General features: G+C 48.1%; 1 protein-coding gene across 7 annotated transcripts in view; it reads left to right on the plus strand.

Moving 5' to 3' along the window:
• The first annotated feature begins 666 nt into the window (after positions 1-666).
• The window catches only part of ATP6V0A1 (ATPase H+ transporting V0 subunit a1), a 29,054-nt gene continuing 7,712 nt past the window's right edge, over positions 667-22,008 (plus strand). The window contains exons 1-21 of one of the 7 annotated variants that reach the window (XM_074849567.1): positions 667-771; positions 876-1,017; positions 1,185-1,263; positions 1,657-1,754; positions 2,315-2,443; positions 7,168-7,271; positions 8,076-8,202; positions 9,500-9,582; positions 10,233-10,326; positions 11,624-11,836; positions 12,513-12,663; positions 12,889-13,028; positions 13,277-13,434; positions 13,888-13,978; positions 14,735-14,853; positions 15,155-15,371; positions 15,966-16,073; positions 16,814-16,888; positions 19,290-19,397; positions 20,017-20,034; positions 21,876-21,993. In XM_074849567.1, coding sequence (XP_074705668.1) covers positions 901-1,017; positions 1,185-1,263; positions 1,657-1,754; positions 2,315-2,443; positions 7,168-7,271; positions 8,076-8,202; positions 9,500-9,582; positions 10,233-10,326; positions 11,624-11,836; positions 12,513-12,663; positions 12,889-13,028; positions 13,277-13,434; positions 13,888-13,978; positions 14,735-14,853; positions 15,155-15,371; positions 15,966-16,073; positions 16,814-16,888; positions 19,290-19,397; positions 20,017-20,034; positions 21,876-21,993 — 2,347 coding nt within the window. In that variant the 5' untranslated portion in view covers positions 667-771; positions 876-900. The remainder of the gene's footprint in view (positions 772-875; positions 1,018-1,184; positions 1,264-1,656; positions 1,755-2,314; positions 2,444-7,167; positions 7,272-8,075; positions 8,203-9,499; positions 9,583-10,232; positions 10,327-11,623; positions 11,837-12,512; positions 12,664-12,888; positions 13,029-13,276; positions 13,435-13,887; positions 13,979-14,734; positions 14,854-15,154; positions 15,372-15,965; positions 16,074-16,813; positions 16,889-19,289; positions 19,398-20,016; positions 20,035-21,875; positions 21,994-22,008) is intronic. The other 6 variants (XM_074849569.1, XM_074849568.1, XM_074849570.1 and 3 more) reach the window with 6 other exon arrangements.

Consider the following 22,008-nt stretch of genomic DNA (forward strand, 5'->3'; position numbering starts at 1 on the left):
GCTCAAGTACCTGTAGGTTTGGCTTCCTGCCCAAAGCACCACGCTCCCGTTCACAGCCGGGCGCGGCAGGGCCCGGGCGCGCAGGGAGGTTTCTCGCGTTCGGCTGAATTTCTGCGTTAGGCAGCGTCGCGCCCCCGGGCCGGGCCTCGGCACTGACGGTGCGTGTCCAGCGCCGGGATTTAACCCCGCAGGGCTCTGCTGCACCGCTGCTGCCTCCGGCGGGGGCACTCCCGGGGGCGCGGGGCGGCGCCGGGGCAGCAGCGAGGTGGCAGCGCCCAGCTGTGCCCAGGTGCCGGGCACAGGGTTCGGCCGCACCCCCCGGTCCAGCCCCCGCGCGGCGGGAAGCGGCGGGAAGCGGCGGGAAGCGGCGGAGCCCGGGGCCGCCCCCTCCCGCCCCGCGGTGCGGAGAAGCCGCCGGCGGCCGCGGGCTGCCCAGGCCGCCCCCGCTGCTCTGCGCCGCCGCCTCACGGAGACGAGGACAGGCCGCGCCTTCGCGCCTCGGCCACGCTGCCCGTGACGCCGCCGCTTGCGTCACCGACGGCGTCAGGGGCGCGCGGGTGACGTCACCAGCCCCTCCGCAGGGGCGGGCCCGGTGCCACCGGCCGCCGCGTGACGCCGGTGAAGTCACTTCCGGGGCGGGCCCCGCAGCCGCGCGCCGTTGCTAGGCGACGTGGCCCCGCCCCGCGCGCGCGGTGACGTCAGCGACGGGAGCCGCCGCGGATCAGCTGGCGGCGGCCGCTGCGGGTCCGGGCTTCGCGGGGACTGCGGCAGGTAACATGGCGGGGCCGGGGGGCGGCGGCGGCGGGGAGGCCTGGGCGGGCCCTGCCCCGGCCCCGCGCCCGCCCGGGCTCCGTCCTCACGGCCCTTCTCCGCAGAGCCCGCGGCGGGGCCGGCGCCGCCATGGGGGAGCTGTTCCGCAGCGAGGAGATGACCCTGGCGCAGCTCTTCCTGCAGTCCGAGGCCGCGTACTGCTGTGTCAGCGAGCTGGGCGAGCTGGGCAAGGTCCAGTTCCGCGACGTGAGTGTCCGCCGCCCCCCGCGGGGAGCGCCGGGGGCCGCGGCTGCTCGGGCGGCTCCTCGGGGGGGTCCCGGCGCCGCCCGCCCCGCGCTCCCGGGGGCGCTGGGGCCCGGTTGGCCGCGGCCGCGCCGGGGGGTGTCGCTGAGGAAACGTCTCTGTCTCTGCAGCTGAACCCGGACGTGAACGTGTTCCAGCGCAAATTCGTGAATGAAGTCCGGAGGTGCGAGGAGATGGACCGAAAGCTCAGTACGTCTCTCTGGGTCCTGACGGGGCCCAAACGCTGGAGCTTCTACAGAGAAGAACCAGCGCGGGCTGAACCCGCGGGGTGGGGGCGGACACGAAGGGGCCACTGGTGCTCCTCTGTGCCCGCCAGTCCCCCCGGCCTCGGCCAGTCCCCCCGGCCTCGGCCAGTCCCGCCTCCCTCGGCCAGTCCCGCCTCCCTCGGCCAGTCCCCCTCCCTCGGCCAGTCCCCCTCCCTCGGCCAGTCCCCCTCCCTCGGCACTCGCCTCCTGCCCAGGGGAGATGGGCTTGGGAGGGAGGTGGAAGAACTCACAGCTGCCGGGCGGGCCTGGTGGGGGTTATGGGGACACTTTGACATTGAAGTATCTTTTCAGTTAACATCAAATGCTGTCTCCGCAGGGTTTGTTGAGAAGGAGATTAAAAAAGCAAATATTCCTATCATGGACACTGGTGAAAACCCAGAGGTGCCTTTTCCACGTGACATGATTGACTTGGAGGTAATGATGTGTGTTAAGACTCAAAGTAGTATTTGACCCTCGACAGAAACAGGGGAAATGAGCCCCATTGGTAGAATTTAGTGGCAGAGCTGCAGTGACTGTGGTCCCCGGGTGTCACCGGACACGCCGGCTCTGCCGGCTGACACTGGCTTGATTTGGATTCACGAGAATTGTTTTGCTTGTGCGTTTATCCAAATACAATTAGAAGTGGAAGCACTTCACAGGAACTTCACCCATTTAAATGAGTCAAAACCTGCTGGAACTGCCTGGTTTATGGTGGGTCTGTGTTAAAGTTTGTGAGGGTTTTTAATGCTTTGAAGAACACTATATAAATGCAGTCCGTAAAAGGCTGCCTGAGTATGAAAAGTTCTGAGTTGCACGAAAAGAATGTCACAACTCCGGGTCTGTGTGCCATAGCAGACTGGAGACGCATCTGTAGTCGCGTGCAAATTGCGTGGGGACGTAACGCATCTTGCCTGCTTTCGTGTTTTAATACATTTAACAGCACTTATTCATGGAATTGCTTTAAGTGCCTTTTTCCTTCTTTTCACATCTTGCAGGCAAACTTTGAGAAAATTGAAAATGAACTTAAAGAAATCAACACAAACCAGGAAGCTCTGAAGAGAAACTTCTTGGAGCTGACGGAATTAAAATTTATACTGCGTAAAACTCAGCAGTTTTTTGATGAGGTCAGAATACCGGGCGCGGGTCAACTTGGGGAGTTGGTTCTTCTCCAACAAATTATCATTTTTATTCTCAAATGTATTTTTAGTTGCTGTTTTGGGCAGCAGGGTCATTTTTATGCTTTGTTTAAGAAAGCTTCTCAAATTATTTTCCATTTTTCATGCAGTGCGCCTAGCTATCCATGACTTACCTCGTCTGATGTTGGTTTGGGTTTGGTTTAGTTAACCAATGGTTTGTCTAAAAATTGTGTAAAATAATTAAGATGCTAGTAGTTTTTGAAGTACATCAACAGACCAAAAATTTGGTGCTGCAGTGAGCACTTTCTTCAGTGGCTGAGAGCTGCAGATAAACCGTCGTGCCTCGCTTACGCTGAGGAACCGCAGTCAAGCTTAATTTCTCTTCGGCCTTTGAAATGTTAGGTGGAGATGACTCATTAGGGTCATAATACAAAGTCCACTGAAGTAATAGATTATTTATTTAATTAATTAATTGAGCCTTTGATCAAACCCTAAAGGTTTCAGAGGGAAGTTCTGGAGCAAAGCTGCCATTTAAAATCTTGAACCTTTTGTCAAGCACCCGCTGGGCTGGCGGCTGGCAGCTCTTTCACTGCTCCTCAGATTGGCTTCTCTGATCTCATCCGTGGTTCAGACAGAAACCTGCGTGGGACAAGACATAATCCTCCGTTGTAAAGCTTAACTTTCCCAAAGTCTAGGGAGTGTTTCCTCAAAGAGCTCCTGTATGGTTTTTAGAACAGTGAGACGTGTTTTTGCTGGGTACATGTCCTGTTCCCTCTAATCCAAGGATTTGATCAAAGCGTTCCTAACAGATACGGCTTCTGGTATTTACAAAGGCTGGGATAAAGTAGAGCTGGGCTCCTGCAAGCTTCGGACCGTTTATCTAACAGTTTGGGTTTTGGTTCAGGTTGTTCCTGTGCCAACACAAGTCTTAGTTACTGCTGACATAGTTACTGCTGCTAGTGTGATCAGCTGATTGGTCATGGGGTTGGTTTCAGTACAAAAACCCTCGTCTTCGAGTGTTGAATGTTCACTTACAAGTGTCTCCTTGGACAAACAGCGTTAACCTGATGATCTGGTACTCGGCTGCACTGAGGTGCCGCTGCCTGCCTGCTCCGAGCAGTGAGCAGAACCAAGTACAGCTGGTGCTCTGCGCTTTTCTATTAACTGTGTCCTCTGGTGAGAGCTGCCTGCTGCTCTGCTTCAAGGACAGTATGGTTGTGCTAAATTTAAAGACCAAAACCAGTTTTCTCAACAGTCTGTGTCAGGTCACCCACAACGGGGAGCTCACGTCAGACTTAAATGAACTGGCCACAAAGTTTAGATTCGTTCCTGCTCCTGTTTGATAACCGTTTTCTGTAATAATAACGCAAAGTACAACGAATAAAATGTACTGCTATACGTAAGAGCAAACTGAACAGCTCACGTGTGAGGTTCAGTAAAACACAAGCGCTGGAAGCGTCGCACGGTCCCAGTGCACGCGGTGAGCACGCGGGGCTGCGCGTGGGACAGCCCCAGGTCGGGGGTTCCAGCCTCGTGCAGCCCAGGTGGCGAGGGCTTCGGTTCCCCGTGCTGCCATTTGCACAGTACCTTCAACACTTGAAGACTTCAATAACCTGTAATTAAGATTGTGTTATTCATAGTAATGAGTTGCACAAGGAATGGCTTACTACCCAAATTCCCTCACACTTGGCATTTGCTCTGCTGTCCAGTTTGGGCGCTGGGGGAGGGAGGAGGGCGACATTTCTCACTTGTTCTTCGTATGACCGTTCTAGCCAAAGCAGCCATTTCTTGTTTCAACGTACCATGTTGATGATTATGCTCCTTTTCTCAGTCTTCTTGTCTTTGCTTATGAAGAACAGTATGAGCTGGAGAGATTTCTCTGAAAGTTTTGCCTAGAGTGTGAGCGTAAAGAAGACTGGAAAAGTAATGGTTAATGGCATGCAGTCCCCTGTCTCTCTTTCCTCTAACTCTTCTCACCATCTGCTTTTTTCTGTTTGTTTTGCATCTGTCATTTCTGTCTGGGCCCCGGGTTAATAAGTTAGATGGTGAAATGAATCCCTTTTAGTTCTTGTAAAAATTGATTTTTGTTCTGTTCGTGAACTGGAAGGGGCTTGAATTGTATGGTGTTGGGTGCAGTGAGCCCGAGCCGTCACAGAGCGGAACTCTAATCAAGAGCAGAGAAAATTAACCTTTTTTTCAGGCCTTGAGATTAAAGGTGCTGATCTGGGTGAACAATAAGCAATTTTAAAATGTTTAGTAATGAGAAGTCTGCATTCTAATTACTGGCATGCAAACGCTTGGGTTTTTCCAGTCCCGAATGAGCTGCTGTAGCAAGAACTGCTTCACCATGCCTGTGACGTTTCACTTGCTGCTGGTGAAAACTCTTACTCGAAGTAGATTTCCTGGAGTCTTGTTTTTCTGCATTGTAGCTGGATAGCTCTTTCATTTCCACGTAGTCTCTTAGTTTTTTTATTTCTGCTAAATCTTTTCAGGCTGCTTTAGTTACCCTTCCAGAACCAGAGCCGATGCTGCTGCGCCGCTTCCTTTCTAGAAAGGGTGTGAGCGGCAAATCGAAGCAGTTGAGGGATTAATTTAAAGAACATCGGGGTTTGTTACGCCAATAATCCTTGTGTAAGAAAGCTCTTGTTTAGTAAAACTGGTCTAAGCCAAATTTATTCTAAGCTGCTTTGTTTGGTAACTTCAACCCCTCTAAGCAGGACTTGCCTTTGCTTTAGAGTGTCCTGAATAAAGGCTGCGTAGCCCCAGAGGGTCGGAGGGAACATTAAACATTTATAAGAATTATTTTCTCAAGGGAGGCGGATCCAAAGTTTTGACGTGTGCTATCCTTCTTTCTTTTGTTTCACATGCTAAAACGTGGTGCACCTCACAAAAATTCTCACAGAGAATATCTTGATTACTGATAAATACAATACAAGCCTCTCAAAATTGTAACTTACTGTTTTTCAACACCCTGAAATCTAGATGTCAAGTAATCGCTGGTATGTTTGGTCTGTATGTTTTGTTTTGGGGGTACCAAGCTTTCTTATTTTGGTTGTGTTCTCTACGAAGCAAAATTTTCATTCAGTTTTTGATGTTGCAACAAGTTGCCTTAAGGTTGAAAGGATCAGAAATTCTTTTGTTGGCTTCTCAAACTAAATTAAGGGCTCCCTTACTTTTGTAACATCTGTAAGCTCAAGGCAGTGTGTGTGCGAGCAGCTGAGCTGCATTTGATGTCAGCCTTGCAAAGTCTTCTCTGGTACGTGGTAAATACTTTTATTTGACATGCAAGTAAAATGTGGAGTTTTTCACTAAAGTTATGATGCAGCTATTGCACAAATAAACTATGGCCGAGCTATTAAACTTACGATACACTTTTGCAAGGCTGCGCTGTGTGTGTGCATGCGTTTTACGTCTTCCAGGGTCAAACTCTACCTTCAAGTGTATTTTAGCAAGTTCCCTTGACAGCTCTGTGGGGAAGGCCTCCTGCATTCCACAGAGGGTAGAATTTGACCCTCTGTTTGTGCTGAGGGGCTGTAATTTTCGTCATTTCATTATATAAGCTGCAGAGGTAGAAATAACTATGACGTGGGGTTGGATGAAGTGTGAAGAGGGTGTGATTTGAGCATCCTTCCTGACCTGAATTGCTGACACTTACAAGCTGTATTCCCAAGAATTTTAGCCTGCAAATTAGTTGCGGTGAAGGACAGCATAAAACGGGCCCTATTTTAATGCCTGGCCAGTCAAAAAATGAGCGACATCGTCAGACTGCACTGAGCGATGCATCTTATGTGTCTGGCAATAACACGTACAGTGATTGGGGATAAATACCCTGGAGAATGAAAAGATTTAATCAGAAGGCATGTTTTTAAGCTGGAAGTATTGTGTGGTTTTCCCAGAGGGAGAACTTTGTAAAGCCAGTAAAAAAAATGTCCATCCAGTACTTCCAGGTTTTGTTGCTGACTGTGATGTCCCTGCGCCGAGGGGGTGGTGACAGGAACCAATCCAGTGTCATCTAATCCCGAGTGACCCAGGCGTTGCCGCGGAGCACGGCGGGGGGCTGACGCCTGTGGGACCCGCAGGTCTCGCACCGCTGGTTGTAGGGCTGCAGGAGCCACAGGCTGCCCTGGGCTCAGCTGAGGGGATCACCCCAGCATCGCTCTCCTGTTCCGCAGAACGAGACTCCCAGCTGCTTTACGTGCAAATGTCGTTTCCAGGCACCTCTCAGAAACGTCCTTCGTGTCTTTATTAATGTGCAGAAAGCGCAGAAGTAGTGCGAGAGGGATCAGCATCTACCTTCACGTTTTTCTCCATTTAAGAACTAGGGAAAGATGAGAGTAAAGTGTGTCACTGTTTTCTGCCATTAAAAAATGCTTCTTGGGAACATCACTTGTATTTAAAACTTGATAAATTTTTTTGAATTCTGCCTTTCTTCAGACTTATATATCCCACAGCCCATTTGTTCTGTGGCAGCAATCTTCAGACCTTTCTTGTATGGAAGCTTTGCTGAGCCATTACACTTTTCCTCTTGTTTTTCTCCTTCCTTGTGTGACTCTTGCTGTCTTTTCTATCATCTAGTTCCTCTTTCTGCTGTCTTATGTTTGTTCTTTCTTTTTTTTTTTTCTTTTTTTGTCTCCCCAAACTATCTCCTGGTTCCTCGTTCCCTGCATGCCACTAACTAGTTTCATTAGATATTAATTGATTTGTGAATTCAGGCTGAATTGCATCATCAGCAGATGGCGGATCCAGACCTGTTGGAGGAATCCTCTTCGCTCCTGGAGCCCAGCGAGATGGGAAGAGGTGCCCCGCTCCGACTCGGGTAATGGCAGTTTGTGCTTCCCTTTCCCTGGCGGTGGGATTGCTGGCTTGCTCAGCCTGTGGAATCCACAACAGTTTCAGCGTGGTTGTGGAACCTTCCAGACTGGCACGTCAAGCAGAGGAAGGCTGACCTAAAGCGAGCTGTTGGTCTCTTCTTGTCCTATGGACATAGTTGTGCTTCGCACATTTCTCTCTGCACAAAAAGTGACGCTACTTTGTTCCATGTACATCTGTTGCTTTTTCAGACGTTCTGAGCCCCCGCTGCTTTGTTGAAAGTGGTAACTACTGTGGGCACGCAGTTCTCAGAAAAAGCTGTGTCGCTCTGTATCCTCTTTATTAGCTGCCTCCAGGCTGTCGTTGTACGTGTGTGACTCTTTGTCCGGGCGTTGGGGTTTGACCCGGTGGGGCCTTCTGAAGCCCGTGGCTAGAGCACAGTCGGGGTAGCCGTGACCGCTGTAACCCTTGCCACGTGGTGTACAAGGGACCTACTGAAATGACGACTAGTAGGCGTGGAAACTGGATGTCCAAATGCATTTATTGCTCCTTTAGCCAGTGACTTGGTTTTTTTCAATAGATGATTTCACTCTGTTCAAAGGCCCGGCTGGTGCTGCAGTGCCGTTGGTTTTGCTGTGGTTTTATCTCGCTCCGTTTAGAGGACTTTCCATTTTGCTTAAAGAACTAATTTTAAAACAAGATTCTTGTAGCTTTCCATCCGACGCTAAACTCCCGTTGCCATCAGTGTCTGGGTGTCAGGCAGTGCATTCTTTGAGGTGCAGAACCTCCATTTGTGCTGTTCCCTTGGCAGGTTTGTGGCTGGTGTGATCAACCGCGAGCGAATCCCCATGTTTGAGCGCATGCTGTGGCGGGTGTGCCGAGGGAACGTGTTCCTGCGTCAAGCGGAAATTGAAAACCCCCTGGAGGATCCCGTAACGGTAAAAGGGACTGTTGTTTACAGCAGCAAAAGTCTCAGATGTGTGTAAAGGATCCCAGGTCTATAGACCTGAGCCCCTATCCCTCAGTGAGCTCCGTGCAGACGAACGTTTGATTGTGTCCCTTCACGTACCTGCTCGCGGTCTCGGAGGCTTTAGTGACAAATGTCTTCCCGTTTTATTAAAACAAACGTAGCAGGCTGGATGGTGAATGCTGTTGAAAGGCAGAAAAACAACTCAAAATTTGGACTGCAGCGGGGCGTAGTTGCTTCTCTGGCCCAAACTACGAGTGCAGCTCCTGCATGCAGCTCTGAGTAAGCAGTCACCCTCCTTGAAGGAGGCTCTTCTGGGCGTGCGCAGCGTGTGACATCTGTAGCTCATTTACTCTGAACTTGGACCTTCCGCTTTGTCTGAATTTGCTGATCAACAATTTAAACCTCCACCTGAGAATTGTTGGCTTTATTACAGGTATAAATCGTAAATGTTGTCATTGGGCCTGTTTTTACATTCAGTGTCCACAAACGAACAGACAGTGCCCAAACTTGGGGAGCTCTTGCTCTGAAGCAGTGAAGGGAGAGGCTGGGTGGAGGCTGCCCCGGAACAGAGACCGCGGAGCTGGAACTCAGTAACCACCTCTCTGTTTCTCACTTGGTCTCTTGTCCCACCGACTGCTGGTAGTTGACCTGTTGAATTATCTGTCTGCTAGGAGAGGTTTTGTTCTTATTGTGCAACACTTCCTTAAATTGAGGTTACACCTAATGTAATTATTCTTGAAACATTATGTTAAAATTTCCTAAGTAAGGTAGAACAATAACTTGTCAACAAATGCAGGAAAGGGGACCTGGCTGCCAACGTGAAAACAGCCGTACAAAGAATGTGCCGTTGGCCTCCCTGGAGGATGGAAGTTGTGAAACTCCACTTCACCTTATTTTCATTCACTCTTTAGCTTTTTGCTTGAATCTGTAGGTGAGCTCACTGCAGTACGTGCTGATAAATATTTCATTGCATCTCTGTTCTTTTGGAGATCTGCCCAGGCTTTCCTGTTTATCGTTACGTAGAATAGGTAAGAGATAGTCTAGAGCCTTTTGCTTCAGTGAACACCAGTGCTGACCACGAGGCTGAGGGGTGGCTTTCCTTCTGACCGTTGAGTGGCGTTAAGGTGCGTTCTTGACTCACGGTGCAGATACGGGCTCTGTCTGTACAGGTTCAGAGGAAGGAAAAGTAGAGCTCTGTAATTCGCTGTACTGCTGATTTCTGTAAATAGCTGAGCTATTACAGCGCACTCTTTCTTCTGTTCTAGGGGGATTATGTGCACAAGTCTGTGTTCATCATCTTTTTCCAAGGCGACCAGCTGAAGAACAGAGTCAAGAAGATATGTGAAGGGTATGAAAGTCGTACAGCTGGGCAGCTCTCTCAAATGTTTGAAACACATTGATGTGACTTAATACCAATATTTTTCAGCTCCTTATTTCACAGTGACTGTAGCAGTACGTATTTTGACAGCAAATAAAACGTACCATAAGTAGCTGAAACATTTTGCAGTCAAACTAGCCACTCCCCAAGCCTGTAATGCTCAAAGGAGATGACTGCTTTGCTGGAGAATGCCTACAAACAAGGGAGTTGAAGTGTTGAACTCTCGGACAGACCCAGTGGGGTGTCAGCGGGCGATAGTCTCACGGGGGCACCACCAGGGACGGCTTCTGGCAGCAGCTGCCTTGGCCTGATAGCAGCACCCTCATCTGGGATGGCTGATCAGCTCTGGGGTGGTGCCTTTGGGACACTGTCAGTACAGGGAACAGAGGATTTTCTCCCACTTCCATTTTCCTAAGCATTCAGCTTCTGTTTTGGCCTGAAGCAAACTTCTGTACCCCCTTGATCTAAAGACTGAACTCTGCTTGGCAGTCTTTGCTGATCAGATACTTCTCTTAAGGTGCTTCTTGCTTTATTTCTGTGTTCAGGCTCAGCCATCTGTTTCCCTGGCTGATTGACCTTCTTTCCATCTTTGTTACTAAGGTGGCTTGCATGTCTTTCAGATTCCGTGCCTCCCTCTACCCATGCCCAGAAACCCCCCAGGAACGGAAGGAAATGGCTTCTGGTGTCAATACCAGAATTGATGATCTTCAGATGGTAAAATAACCGGGATCAATGCCCTTTTTTCTTTTTTCATTAATAATATAGTTGGATCCTATTAAAACAGGAGAATTTTTGGCCCTATTAGATGACCATATTTTCAGCTCCAGGGGGCTTGAGACAGCAGCTCAGCAGTGCAGGATGTTTGGCGGCTGCTCAGTTGTTTCCTTTGTCAGGGTTTAGGATGGTGAGGTGGTTTGATCTTTCTGGAGGGCTGAGCAGTTAATTATATACATGTAAGTACAGCGTCGACTGAACTGCATACCAGGGAGCAGAGAGGAATATGCCTGTGTAAGGAGATACCATGTTTTCCAGCTCTGAAAGCATGCTTGTATAATTGCCTGTTTCATCTGCAAGAACTTTGAAAACGTTTAAACTTATTTCCAAGTTGAGATAACAATGCTGTTCTTTTTTCTGCCTGTCTTCCTATTTTCACGTTGTGCTGTCCTGAAGAGCCCTCTGCTTTACAACTAATCTCTTGTGCAGCAGCCTGAGCATTGGTAAAAATTAATCAGCACACAAATCTACTGGGTGCCAGCTCTGAAATACTCGATGCTTGCTTCAAGGAAGAAAGGCAATTTGTTATAATTTAGAAAAATTTGAGGAATTGGAATCAAAAAAGAAGAAAAGGTTCAGAAACTAAAAGGAAAACCAGTTGAATTTGGACTGTTTATTTGATACAGCTGGGAGCTTGTTGTGCAGCTGTTTAGCAATTTTGAAGTAGACGAGAACTCAGAAGCAATTTAACTAGTAGGGTTCAAAACTGCATGTGCCCTGTGTCCTCACTTTCCCTTGAGTCTAAGACTTTCCAGTCTGGAAATGACTTGGCACGAGTTAGTTATGTTCCAGTTGGAAAACACCCTCAGTAGAAAACACTTTCTCCTTTTGCCTTCAGTAAAAACATCTTTCGTTGCAATCTTTGTGTTGTCTTAGGGCAATATACACCTCACTTGTAGAACTCTTCTCTGCTCTTTTAACCTGGGTGGAGGAAAAAATGTTTTCTGTGATCTCTGAACAGTTCATTGTTTGAGATACCTGACCCTGGAGTTGGAGGAGGAAAGTAGTCAAAAAGTATCCCTGGAAAGAAGCCTTAAAACCTTTTAGTGGAACTAACATGGAGACTAAAAGCACATATTGCAGGCATGGGATGGGGCAGAGGGCTCATCCGTCCGTCTGTCCAGCCTCGGGTGGGCACAGCTCGTCTCCTCGGTCAGCCCGATTTCTCTGTGCACTCTGATGCTTTGAGTTTGGGTCAGTGATTTTGCCTCATCTGTATCCTACTTCTCTGTGAAAGGTGCTGAACCAAACAGAGGATCATCGCCAAAGGGTTTTGCAGGCAGCTGCTAAAAATATCCGTGTCTGGTTCATCAAAGTGCGCAAGATGAAGGCGATCTACCATACCCTGAACCTCTGCAATATCGATGTGACACAGAAGTGCTTGATCGCTGAAGTCTGGTGCCCTGTTGCTGACCTTGACTCCATCCAGTTTGCTCTCAGGAGAGGCACTGTGAGTAACTGCTGTGCTGCCCCTGCCTGCTGGCCAAGCAGACTGTCTGCCGGGGCCAAACCCAGCATATGGACTAATTGATTTTTCCGAATTGCGAGTCTCCGAAAACCATCCCTTTGGGCTGTTTGAATCACAGGGGACAGGTCATTTAACGTGCAGCAATCATGGCTTATAGATAAACTTTGTAACAAATCCATTGTGTAAGGCTTTACGTTTGGGACGATGCCGTCATGGTGAGGCCTTTTCCTGTGTCTGATCCCTTGGGTGCACTTAGTTAACCTGGCTGGGCTTTGTAGCCCTGCTCTTGGGCTGTGAGGTGGAACGAGCTCACCCTCTGCTCACGCAGACAGGTAATAGAGTTGGATTTCTTTAAGTCCTTTCATTTGCTGTTTTAAAAAACCAAACTCACTCTTGCATGAGTGTTCTTGTCTGTCCTAATCAGACAGTGTTCGTCCTTCCAAGTGCTTCTCCTCCCGCTGTACAAAGTGCGGAGCAGTGGAAACTTGGCAGCCGTCCTCAGCTGCTCGAGTATTCCTCACCGTGCAAGCACACTACAGAATGCGAGCTTGTAGCTTTCCACAGGCTACTGAGAAAGTAGTGTTTCACTCTGTCATCCAGTGCTCTCAGGGTGGGTTTTCTAATATTCCTTTTTTTTTTTTTTTTTAAAAAAAACCAGGAGCACAGCGGATCCACTGTCCCGTCTATTCTAAACAGGATGCAAACCAATCAGACCCCACCAACGTACAACAAAACTAACAAGTTTACTTCTGGCTTTCAAAACATTGTTGATGCTTATGGCATTGGAACATATCGGGAAATAAATCCAGGTAAATTCATACTTATAAAAGTCCAAGACATATATCTCAATTTTCTAGTCATGGTGCTTTTCTGTATTGTCTGTCCTGTGTGAAAATTTCTAATAGACACTTAACACCTTGCAGAAGCAAAGGGGAAGCCTGGGAATTATGTTGCTAAACTGCATAAATTGCACTGTAGTAAATCCGGGCTTACTCGAGTACGGGGCCCTAGGAGTGCCACCTCTTCCCTTGCAGCACCGTACACGATCATCACCTTCCCCTTCCTGTTTGCTGTGATGTTTGGAGACTTTGGCCACGGAATCCTGATGACTCTGATTGCCGTCTGGATGGTGCTTAGGGAAAGTCGTATTCTGTCGCAGAAGAGTGACAACGAGGTACAGTGGCCGGTCACGCTGAGCTTTGCCTTTAGAGCAAAGACCTGCAGCCTGGTTTACTCACACCCTGCCCCCCGGAGCTGGCAGCGCCCGTTCCTGCTCACGTCCGCAGCTGTGAAGCGCGCAGGCAGGCTGGGAGGCTGCAGGCCACAGACTGAGTAGCATCATTTCATAATAGTAGTGAGTTGCTTTGGTTTTCCTTCCGGATGTTTATAGGAAATTATTCCTTTTTGTTTTTTTTGTACTAGATGTTCAACATGGTTTTTAGTGGTCGATACATCATTCTGCTGATGGGACTGTTCTCCACTTACACCGGCCTCATCTACAATGACTGCTTCTCCAAGTCTCTTAACATGTTCGGTTCCTCCTGGAGCGTCCGGCCCATGTTCTCAAAAGGCAATTGGTCGTGAGTAGACGCTTGGTGACCAGATAAAGAGTGAGGGTGATAAGCAGATGACTTGCCTTTCCCCATTGTCCTCCCAGGCAGGAAAACAAAAACTTCTGAGCTCAGCCTCAAGTGGAATGGGAAGAGGGGTGTAAATGTGGTGTCTATCAAGTTTCAAAACAGCTTTTTGTTTTTTCCAGAAGACTTGTAAAGGTGCAGTTTAGCACCTTTCTTCTCACAGACATAGCAAGATTCCTGTCCCCTGCATCTTTCTTCCTTGTAACACCCAGTAGTAGGTCAAGAAACAGGTTTATTATTCTTTCGAGATAATGGTCAGGACCACACAGGAACCTTAAAGATCTCTCAATTTGAGATATTCCTTGCTCTCACAAGGGAAGAATGTTGTTAGTTTTTACAGAACAAGGACAACGTTGCTTGTGTTAACGTCTGTGTAATCTGCTTACACCCGAACAGAGACGCCTTGCTAGAGAGCACCCCTCTGCTCCAGCTGAACCCCGCCATCCCAGGGGTGTTCGGTGGGCCCTACCCCTTCGGCATTGACCCGGTAAGAGCTCTTCCCTCCCGCCTGGGCTGGCCGGTTCTCTGTGAAAGGTTTCCACCGCCCAGCATTCCCTTAGCAAACTCCAGCAATGTAGGAAATGCTCCTGAACGATAAAATCAATTCGGTTCCTATTGAGACGCCAGATGCAGGGTAGAGACTTGTCCTCAGGTCTGTTAAAGACTTCTTTCTCACCCTTTCTAACCCCCAACATTTTAATCAAGTCTGGTTAGACTTGCCAAGCACTTTATGAAGTTACTTTTTTACTTTGGGAAGAGTTTTTTCTCTTTTTTTCAGTCAGTTTTGGAAATGTAGGTTTCCAGTAATCCCGTCACTTTGTATCTGCCTACATCAATAACGCTGCTTGGAGTGTTTGGTACAAAACTTTAGGTGTGTTCCACATTGAAGAGGAAGTGCAGAAAATCAGAACTACGTGTATTCATGTAAATGGATAATTATTTTTTTTTCTGTCAAGGAGACGGTGCCCTTCTTGCTGCAACCTTTGCCTGCCATAAAAACCAGCGAGGTTCGGTTCCTGCTGGGCGGTGGGATCGGTTGCTGCAGGACAGGGTTCCGAGCAGGAAGGGTTGTCTGCTCGTTTCCCTGAAAGATCCATGTGACAGACGCATCTTTAACAGAACCTGCTCTCCCAGCCTAATGCTTCCTGGAGGGTTAACACCATTTAGCTTACAGGGAACATTTTCATTCTCCTCTGTTTTTCTTTTAGTCGGTGTTTGGCTGACTCAGTCTTGTTTTTCACAGATTTGGAATATTGCCAGCAATAAGCTGGCCTTCCTCAATTCGTTTAAGATGAAAATGTCTGTGATTCTTGGCATTATCCACATGCTCTTTGGTGTCACACTGAGTCTTCTCAACCATATGTAAGTGCTTTGCTCTGTTTTTCTCGTGGTGGGGGAAGCTCCTCCGGGTGTGATGTGCGTTAGTTCACGGTGCAGGGGCCTGTGGGGCTTCACCCTCCTGATTGCTGGGGGGCGTGAGGCGGCTGCTCCTCTCCGCGTCGGCGGAACCGTGCCTGGCACGTGCTTCCGTGAGTCCCAGCCCAGCTGAGCCCCTGCAGTTCTGTTCCAAAGACACTCTTCACGTTCTCTTTAAAAGTTTTTGCTCTGTATATGCCTAATGCTAACCAAATGTAATATGAAACTCTTCTCTTTCTTCCTGTAGCTATTTTAAGAAGCCACTGAACATATACCTTGGATTTATTCCAGAAATTATTTTCATGTCATCCCTGTTTGGATACCTTGTTATTCTCATTTTCTACAAATGGACAGCCTATGATGCTCACACGTCAAAGGATGCACCGAGCCTTTTAATACATTTTATCAACATGTTTTTGTTCTCCTATGGTGATACCAGTAACAAGATGCTTTATAAAGGGCAGGTGCGTGCTCTTGCTAGAATAAGATCAGAGACGCTTCATGGTACTAGAGTCTTTTGCTGACCTTATAATAATTGTGAAATCAACCGTAAAACATTTTTTTTTCTGTGATAAGAGGAAATGTGGCATCATTTCCAAAGCCTGGCACCATGTAACATTGAAGAAGGAAGGAATAACCCCCATATTGGGAATTTCTATCAGTCTGGAACATAAATCAGCCAGATTCGCAGTGGGAAGTGATGAGGAATATTGTCCTGCATCTGCAGTGTGGTGCCTCTAAGCTCAGCCAAGGCACTAACGCCGTTTCCTCCCGGCACTATCAGACATCTGCCAAATTCTCCTTCCCTGCAGAATCTTTTGGATTTTTCCCTAATCTAACCCAGCATCAGCATCACCTGCTGTGCACGGTCAGATGGGCAGCTGCAGGCAGGCGTTCAGCACAGCACGTCTTGCTGTTCCCGAAGAGAGGGACGCAGTGAGGCGTCCACGTGCTCTGCGAGCTCAGTCACTCGGTGTTGCAGAGACCTCGTGCTGGGTTTTGTGTGTTGTTTGAGCATGAACTGCCCCTAAACCGTCTGAGACCTGTTTCTTTTGCAGCAAGGGCTCCAGTGTTTCCTTGTGGTGGTGGCGTTACTGTGTGTGCCGTGGATGCTGGTAGCTAAACCCCTGGTCCTTCGCCATCAGTATTTAAGGAGAAAGCACTTGGTGGGTGACTCCTCTTATATTTTCAATGTGAAAACTCATTATGGTTGAAAAGCTCTGTTCTCCATCTTGATCTTGAATACGTAGGTTCCCGCTGCATTGTGACCCGTAAAACGTTTTTGCATGTTCCTAGGCGCAAAGGCAGGTGTGTTTTACTGGAGCCAGAGTATCGCCTGCCCGCTTCTCAGATCTGGATCCAGTATCAAACCTGCTTTTAAAACCCTTTGTGTTGGCAATGATAAAAACAATGTCTCTGGCTTGGGCTTTGTCAGCTGGTTTAGGAACAGTGTCTTACTGGTTGCTGGATGCACGTCTGTGCCTTCGCTAGGCTGACAGCATAAAAGAGATGTGAGCTTAATTGGCTGGCAGACTAATCAGCTATCTTTGTTAAAGCAGTTTGGATGGTAAAAAATAACAATTCAAAGGCAAAAAAAATAGACTTATGCAGTCATTATGTGCGAGGCTGTCTTCTGGGGTACTCTCTAGGTTTCCAGCTGTACTGTAAAGTATCTTTATGTAAAATGCAGGAACCTGGCACACGTGCACTGAGGATACTTGAAAATTCTCCCTGCATGTATGGCAGACAGCCTTTAGGATGTTAAGTGAGTCAAAGATCAGTTCAGTTAAAGACACTCCCTCTCCCTTCTCTGACCATCTTTCATCCTCCCATGTCCCCTCCATTCGTCTCCCTTTCTCTTTTTGTTTTCTTCCTCCTCCCTTTCTTTTCTTCCATTCACTATCAGGAAGGGCAGCCCGTGGAGGCCCAGGTCAGCACAGTCCCGAACGAGCAGGCACTAGAGGCAGCAGCGGCTGCAACAGTGAGTGGATTTAAAACTCGCCTGATGGACTTAAAGATGGGAGTTGGCTTTCTATCTAATTATCAAGAGAGCATGGAATGTATCTGAATTTCATAAGTGAATGACAACTGCACCTTTAGGGTGAAAAACACTTTCTCTTGGAAAGAGCAAAGTTCAGCAAAATTGATACATTCTGGAAGAACTACCAGGCTGAAGGATAATAGTTATGTGTGCACAGAATGCAGAGCCCCTTCTCTGCAGGAGTGCTGCTGAAATCAGAACCTGCAGAGCAGCACAAGAATACCTTGCTACCACATCCCCCCAGGTTAAGTTCCCCTTTTTTTTCCTTTTCTTGCATATTTGTTTAAGATAGATTAGGACTCTTCTCAGTGAAGCATTTCTGTTTGCATTACGTGTTCCCAAACATCATGTTTATGTGATGGCCTCCCAACAACTTCATATCAGCAATTACTGGATTTTTGACACCTGTGCCCTTGTAGACACTTTGACTTGAAACTGTTATGAAATGGTTGTGCACAAATAAGCCTCTCGGTAGCAGCTGTTTCTATTTATTTGTGTCTAAACCTACAGACGGCCCTTTACTGCCAAAGCTTTTGGGCGCAGTGACGGCTGCAGCAGCTCCTGAACTCGGTCCCTTCCCCAGCTGCGTATTTCAGTTTTAGCTGTGAGTGCTGCCTGGCGGACGGGGGAGCGTGAACCTCTCCAGCTGTGTGAAGCACAGCGCGCTGCACGTGTCTCAGGTGCTTTGAGGCACTTCTTAGCTGTTGGCCAGTGCTTCTATCCTGACGTTTGAAGTAGCCCCACAGAAATGTCAGAAATGAAAACGGAGCGTTTGTGCATAAGCCAGGCAGTGTGTGAAGTGCATCCCAACACCAGGAGCTGTGAGGGAAGAAGGCCTTTGTATGAGCCGTGGTTAGAAGTATAAAGTAAACAATCAGAGCTTCTGGAGCCGTGTTTAGATTGGATGGTTTGCAGAGAACAAATACCAGTCGAGTGTGAGGGAGAAGCTGCAAAAGTGCAGATTCACACAGGGTAGAAGTACATGAGCAGAATTCCAGTCATCAGTAACTTGTAATGCTTCAAAGATGCTGAAAATCCTAATAGAAGCATTGTCTTAAAGGTATTATATTTTTTTTCATTTTATCTCTATTTTCAGAGCATAAATGTCTACCTAATTTGTTTTTAGAAATCTAACAAAATCTTTAATTCACATCTGGTATTTTGGGCAAATTTGTAGTTCAGCCAAAAATAAAAGTAGCTCCTAAGAACCAATCAGTGAAAAGAGCATCAGCAGCCACTCGGCTGGTGTCCCCGAGCCCCGGCTGCGGGGGATCCCCGGCCCCTCGGTTGGCACAGTCACCCCTCGACTTCTGAACGGGCTCCGTGTCGTGGGTGGCCCCAGCACCCTGCGACAGCTGAACGTGGGGCTTTTGTCTCCACTGGCAGCACTTCAGTTTGCCTCTCCAGGGGGGTCAGACTCACAGGTCTTATTTTATAGTCCCTCGGGTCAGTGGTGAGCGTTTTCTGTCTTGGGAGCACTTGGAGGGAGATAGAAATCCTGCTGCGCAGGGCTCAGATCCGCTTGCGGAGCGACGTGCACGTTGTGCCCTGGTTGTCCAACGTGCGTTTATGATGCGTAAAAACTCTGCTTGAGGGCACTGTCGGATGATCCCCGGGGTGTTCACCCCTTGGTGGTGGGGCGGTGTGGGGGGGAAGCAGCCGTAAATCAGATCTTAACTCTGCAGCGAGTGCAGTTGTCAAGCGAGAGGAACTCGTGACCCTTCCAAAGTTTCCACTCAGTTTGTAGATTATTCCTCTCTGCGCAGCGCAGTGGAGCTACGGCCGAGGGTCAGATGTTGAGTGTCAGAACAAACGGCTGTAAAAGGGACTGCTTGCACAAGGCGGCATTTCCAAGTAGGGGAAGGTCTGATCTCCCACGTGTGGTGTTGGTGTGCCTGAGGCTGCTGGGAGCGCGCGTGTGTGTGTTCGTGTCCGTCCGTGCTGCTTCGCGGTCCCCCTGTGTGACTCCCTCGTTTCCAGCCGAGTTGGTGTTTCAGTGCCTGTCCCAGAGCTGCCGGGCAAACGTTGGTCTGTTCCACGTCAGTGCCAGCAAATGTCCTCTTGAGAGATGTGCCTTTTATTTTACTTAGGGTTACGATTGCTTTGTAGAAATGTACCAATTATTCATTCAGACAGACTTTTTTTTCCCAGCCCTAGCAGGAATCAGCATCTTTCCCATCCAAGCTGGGAAATAGAATTGTGCAGCTGGCTTAACCTGGGCCTTAATACTTAACATTTTGTTTTCTTCTGTGAGCTGCTGCTGCATGTGGAGTCATAAGAACCATGTGCTTTTGCAGTAAAACACAAACAACACTTTGCTTCTTCTTTTTCTGCACGTTAGGGAACACACAACTTTGGTGGGATCCGGGTGGGCAATGGACCAACTGAGGAGGATGCTGAGATCATTCAACACGACCAGTTATCCACCCATTCCGAGGAGGGGGAGGAGGTAAGCACCCGGCCGTCCCGGCTCTCAGGGCAAGGCGCCTGGTGGCAGAACGGGCTGCGTTTGGGCTCTATGTAGTGATTTCTAAGCTGTTTAAATAGCAACATTTTCAGTGAAGTGTTTTCATAGCAGTTTCCATACAGACTCTCCCTCGGTCATTCCCAGGACTCCAGAAAAAGCAGGATAATTTGCATATAAGGGGAAACGTGGCTCTGTTTGCCCCCATTAGAAAGAGCCATCGTCTGTGGGGCTGTGCAGGGAGGGTGGCACGTGGAGCTCTGGCCGACGCGCAGGGCGCTTGTGCTCCCCGCTGCTGCGGTGCCGCCAGAGTCCAAGGGCTGTGTGTCTGCAGCAGCGAAACCTTGCCTACGTGTTCACGTCGAGTGCTGGGGGTGACGTTAATTGCTTTGCCTTACCTCTGCTAGAGAAGAAAAAGGAGTCGGTCCAGGTAGTTTGGGAGTATTCTGATGCCTCTTAACAACTCTCCGGTGGCATCTGCCCTCTGTAGTGCATGTGGCCTGTTACTGCTCTACGGTGTCGTGTTTAGGAGGGAATTCTTGAATGTGTTCATGATTAATGTTGTGATCGAGACGTGCACTAAATGTAAACTTATGTTTTCAAGCCTACGGAGGACGAGGTGGTAAGAGTACAGCCAGCTTTGCGTTCCCGTGTACCCGGACCATTTCCCATCGTGTACAGCACACGCTGAGTTGAACATGTTACGTCACGACATCTTGTTTTCCAAAAGATCTGGCTACTTACGTGTCACTGGCCATTTTTAATTCTTCATGCATACATGCCCATTAACAGGCCTTTAATTACTTCATCTCTACAGCTTGTTTGTCTTATCCCCTGTCTGCAGATCTTTCTTAGTTTACCTGGAAAGCTGTTAAGCTGGAAGTCTGAATCTGAAACGTTTTGCTTTTAAACTTCTGAAGAAGTAGCCTCGTTTGCCTTACGTTGTGTCTTTGGTAATTCTGCACTGAAACAAAGTGTTTAAAGATATTTTTTCCCAAATTATATGCAATTTTAAAGATGATACTGGCTGTTTCCAGTCAGCAAATACAGCGAAACCAGTCCAGTTTCATAGAGTTCAACACCTGAACTAACCAGTGTCTTTCTGTAAAAGAGAAGCTCTGTTCTGAGAAACTGCTCAGTCACAAACACTTGTAACAAGTCCCAGTATCAGGGGAAGGATGTTTTAGGGATACTTGTGCAGGATTGATTGTAGGTTTCAGCACTACCAGGTAACCAATTTTATTACAAAAAATACAAATGCCATGAAATTAGAGTAGCTTCACGACAGTGACGCTGTTGTAAACAGTGCTGAAAGTGGTTTTGCTTAGAGATCTGTTTCACATGGGCCCACCGAGAACTGAGGGGGTGTGGGACCAGTGTGCTGGTGTTCCTGTTCATTCTGTATCTCGCTGAACCCCTGAAAAATGTGTAAAACTACAAATACTGTGCCATAGCAATCCTGCTGGTTCTCCCACTCCCCAGCGTAGTGGTAACTCTCCAGCAGTTGCACAAGGCTGTAAATTGTCATTGTTTAAATATTTATCACATTCCATTTACTGCAGGCTGACTTGCCGTGGTGCTGGGAGGTGGTACTGTTCACTGGGGCAGGCTTTATTAAAGAACTTCGCAGTTCACATGCTGTGGAGAAGGAATTAGGCTTTTGACAGCTAATTTAACTTAATTGTTTGAAATATTTATTACCCTGGATATACTAGGGGAGAAATACGAATATAAATAGCTTTCTGTGCATGCTTAAAGCATTAGTCACTTGATGTATTTAAAACATCACGTTCACTTAACTTAAATACGAGCAGTTTCTGAAGCGTGGATTAAATCCAAAATGTGGGGAATGCTTTCCCAAGTGCAAAATAAGAAACTGTCCTACATGACAGACCTCCTTATAAGTTCTTCTTTTTATTACTTCAGAAAATTACCAAGACACAGAGACTTTGCCAATGAATGGTGCACAGATGTGACTTTTTCAAGACTGCTTTATGCATTATTTTTGCTTTCCAAAAGGGCAAGTTCGCAGCTTGCAAAGTGCTCTTGTCGATCCTGTAGCAAAGGTACAGACGCAGTATCGATTTGGAATACTGTCTCCTTTTTTGTGGTGATACATACAATTTACTGGTGAACTCATATGAATACCATCTTGTTGCTGAACAGTCTTTTCCTGGCAAAGTCCATGGCTGAATTTGAAATATTTTACTTTCATGTGCTTGAATGTGAAAACACTAAGATTCAAGCTGCAGCAATGAACTATCATTCTACAAAACCTAGCGAGACGAGAATTCGTTTTTCATTTATAAAGCTGACATGGTAACCCAGGAGAAGACGGTATCAGTGTCTACCTTCAGACACGGTGTCCCTGGTCACAGCACCGGGCAGGGCTCCTCTGCCGTCGGCCAAGCCCTGCCGCCTGCGCGGCTCGCAGCTCCCTCCTCTCCTCTGTTCTCTTGGCAGTTCGACTTCGGCGACACCGTGGTGTACCAGGCTATCCACACCATCGAGTACTGCCTGGGCTGCATCTCCAACACGGCGTCCTACCTGAGGCTCTGGGCGCTCAGCCTAGCCCACGCCCGTGAGTATTCCTTAC

Source organism: Strix aluco, chromosome 24 (assembly GCF_031877795.1).
Source record: "Strix aluco isolate bStrAlu1 chromosome 24, bStrAlu1.hap1, whole genome shotgun sequence".
Lineage (NCBI taxonomy): Eukaryota > Metazoa > Chordata > Aves > Strigiformes > Strigidae > Strix > Strix aluco.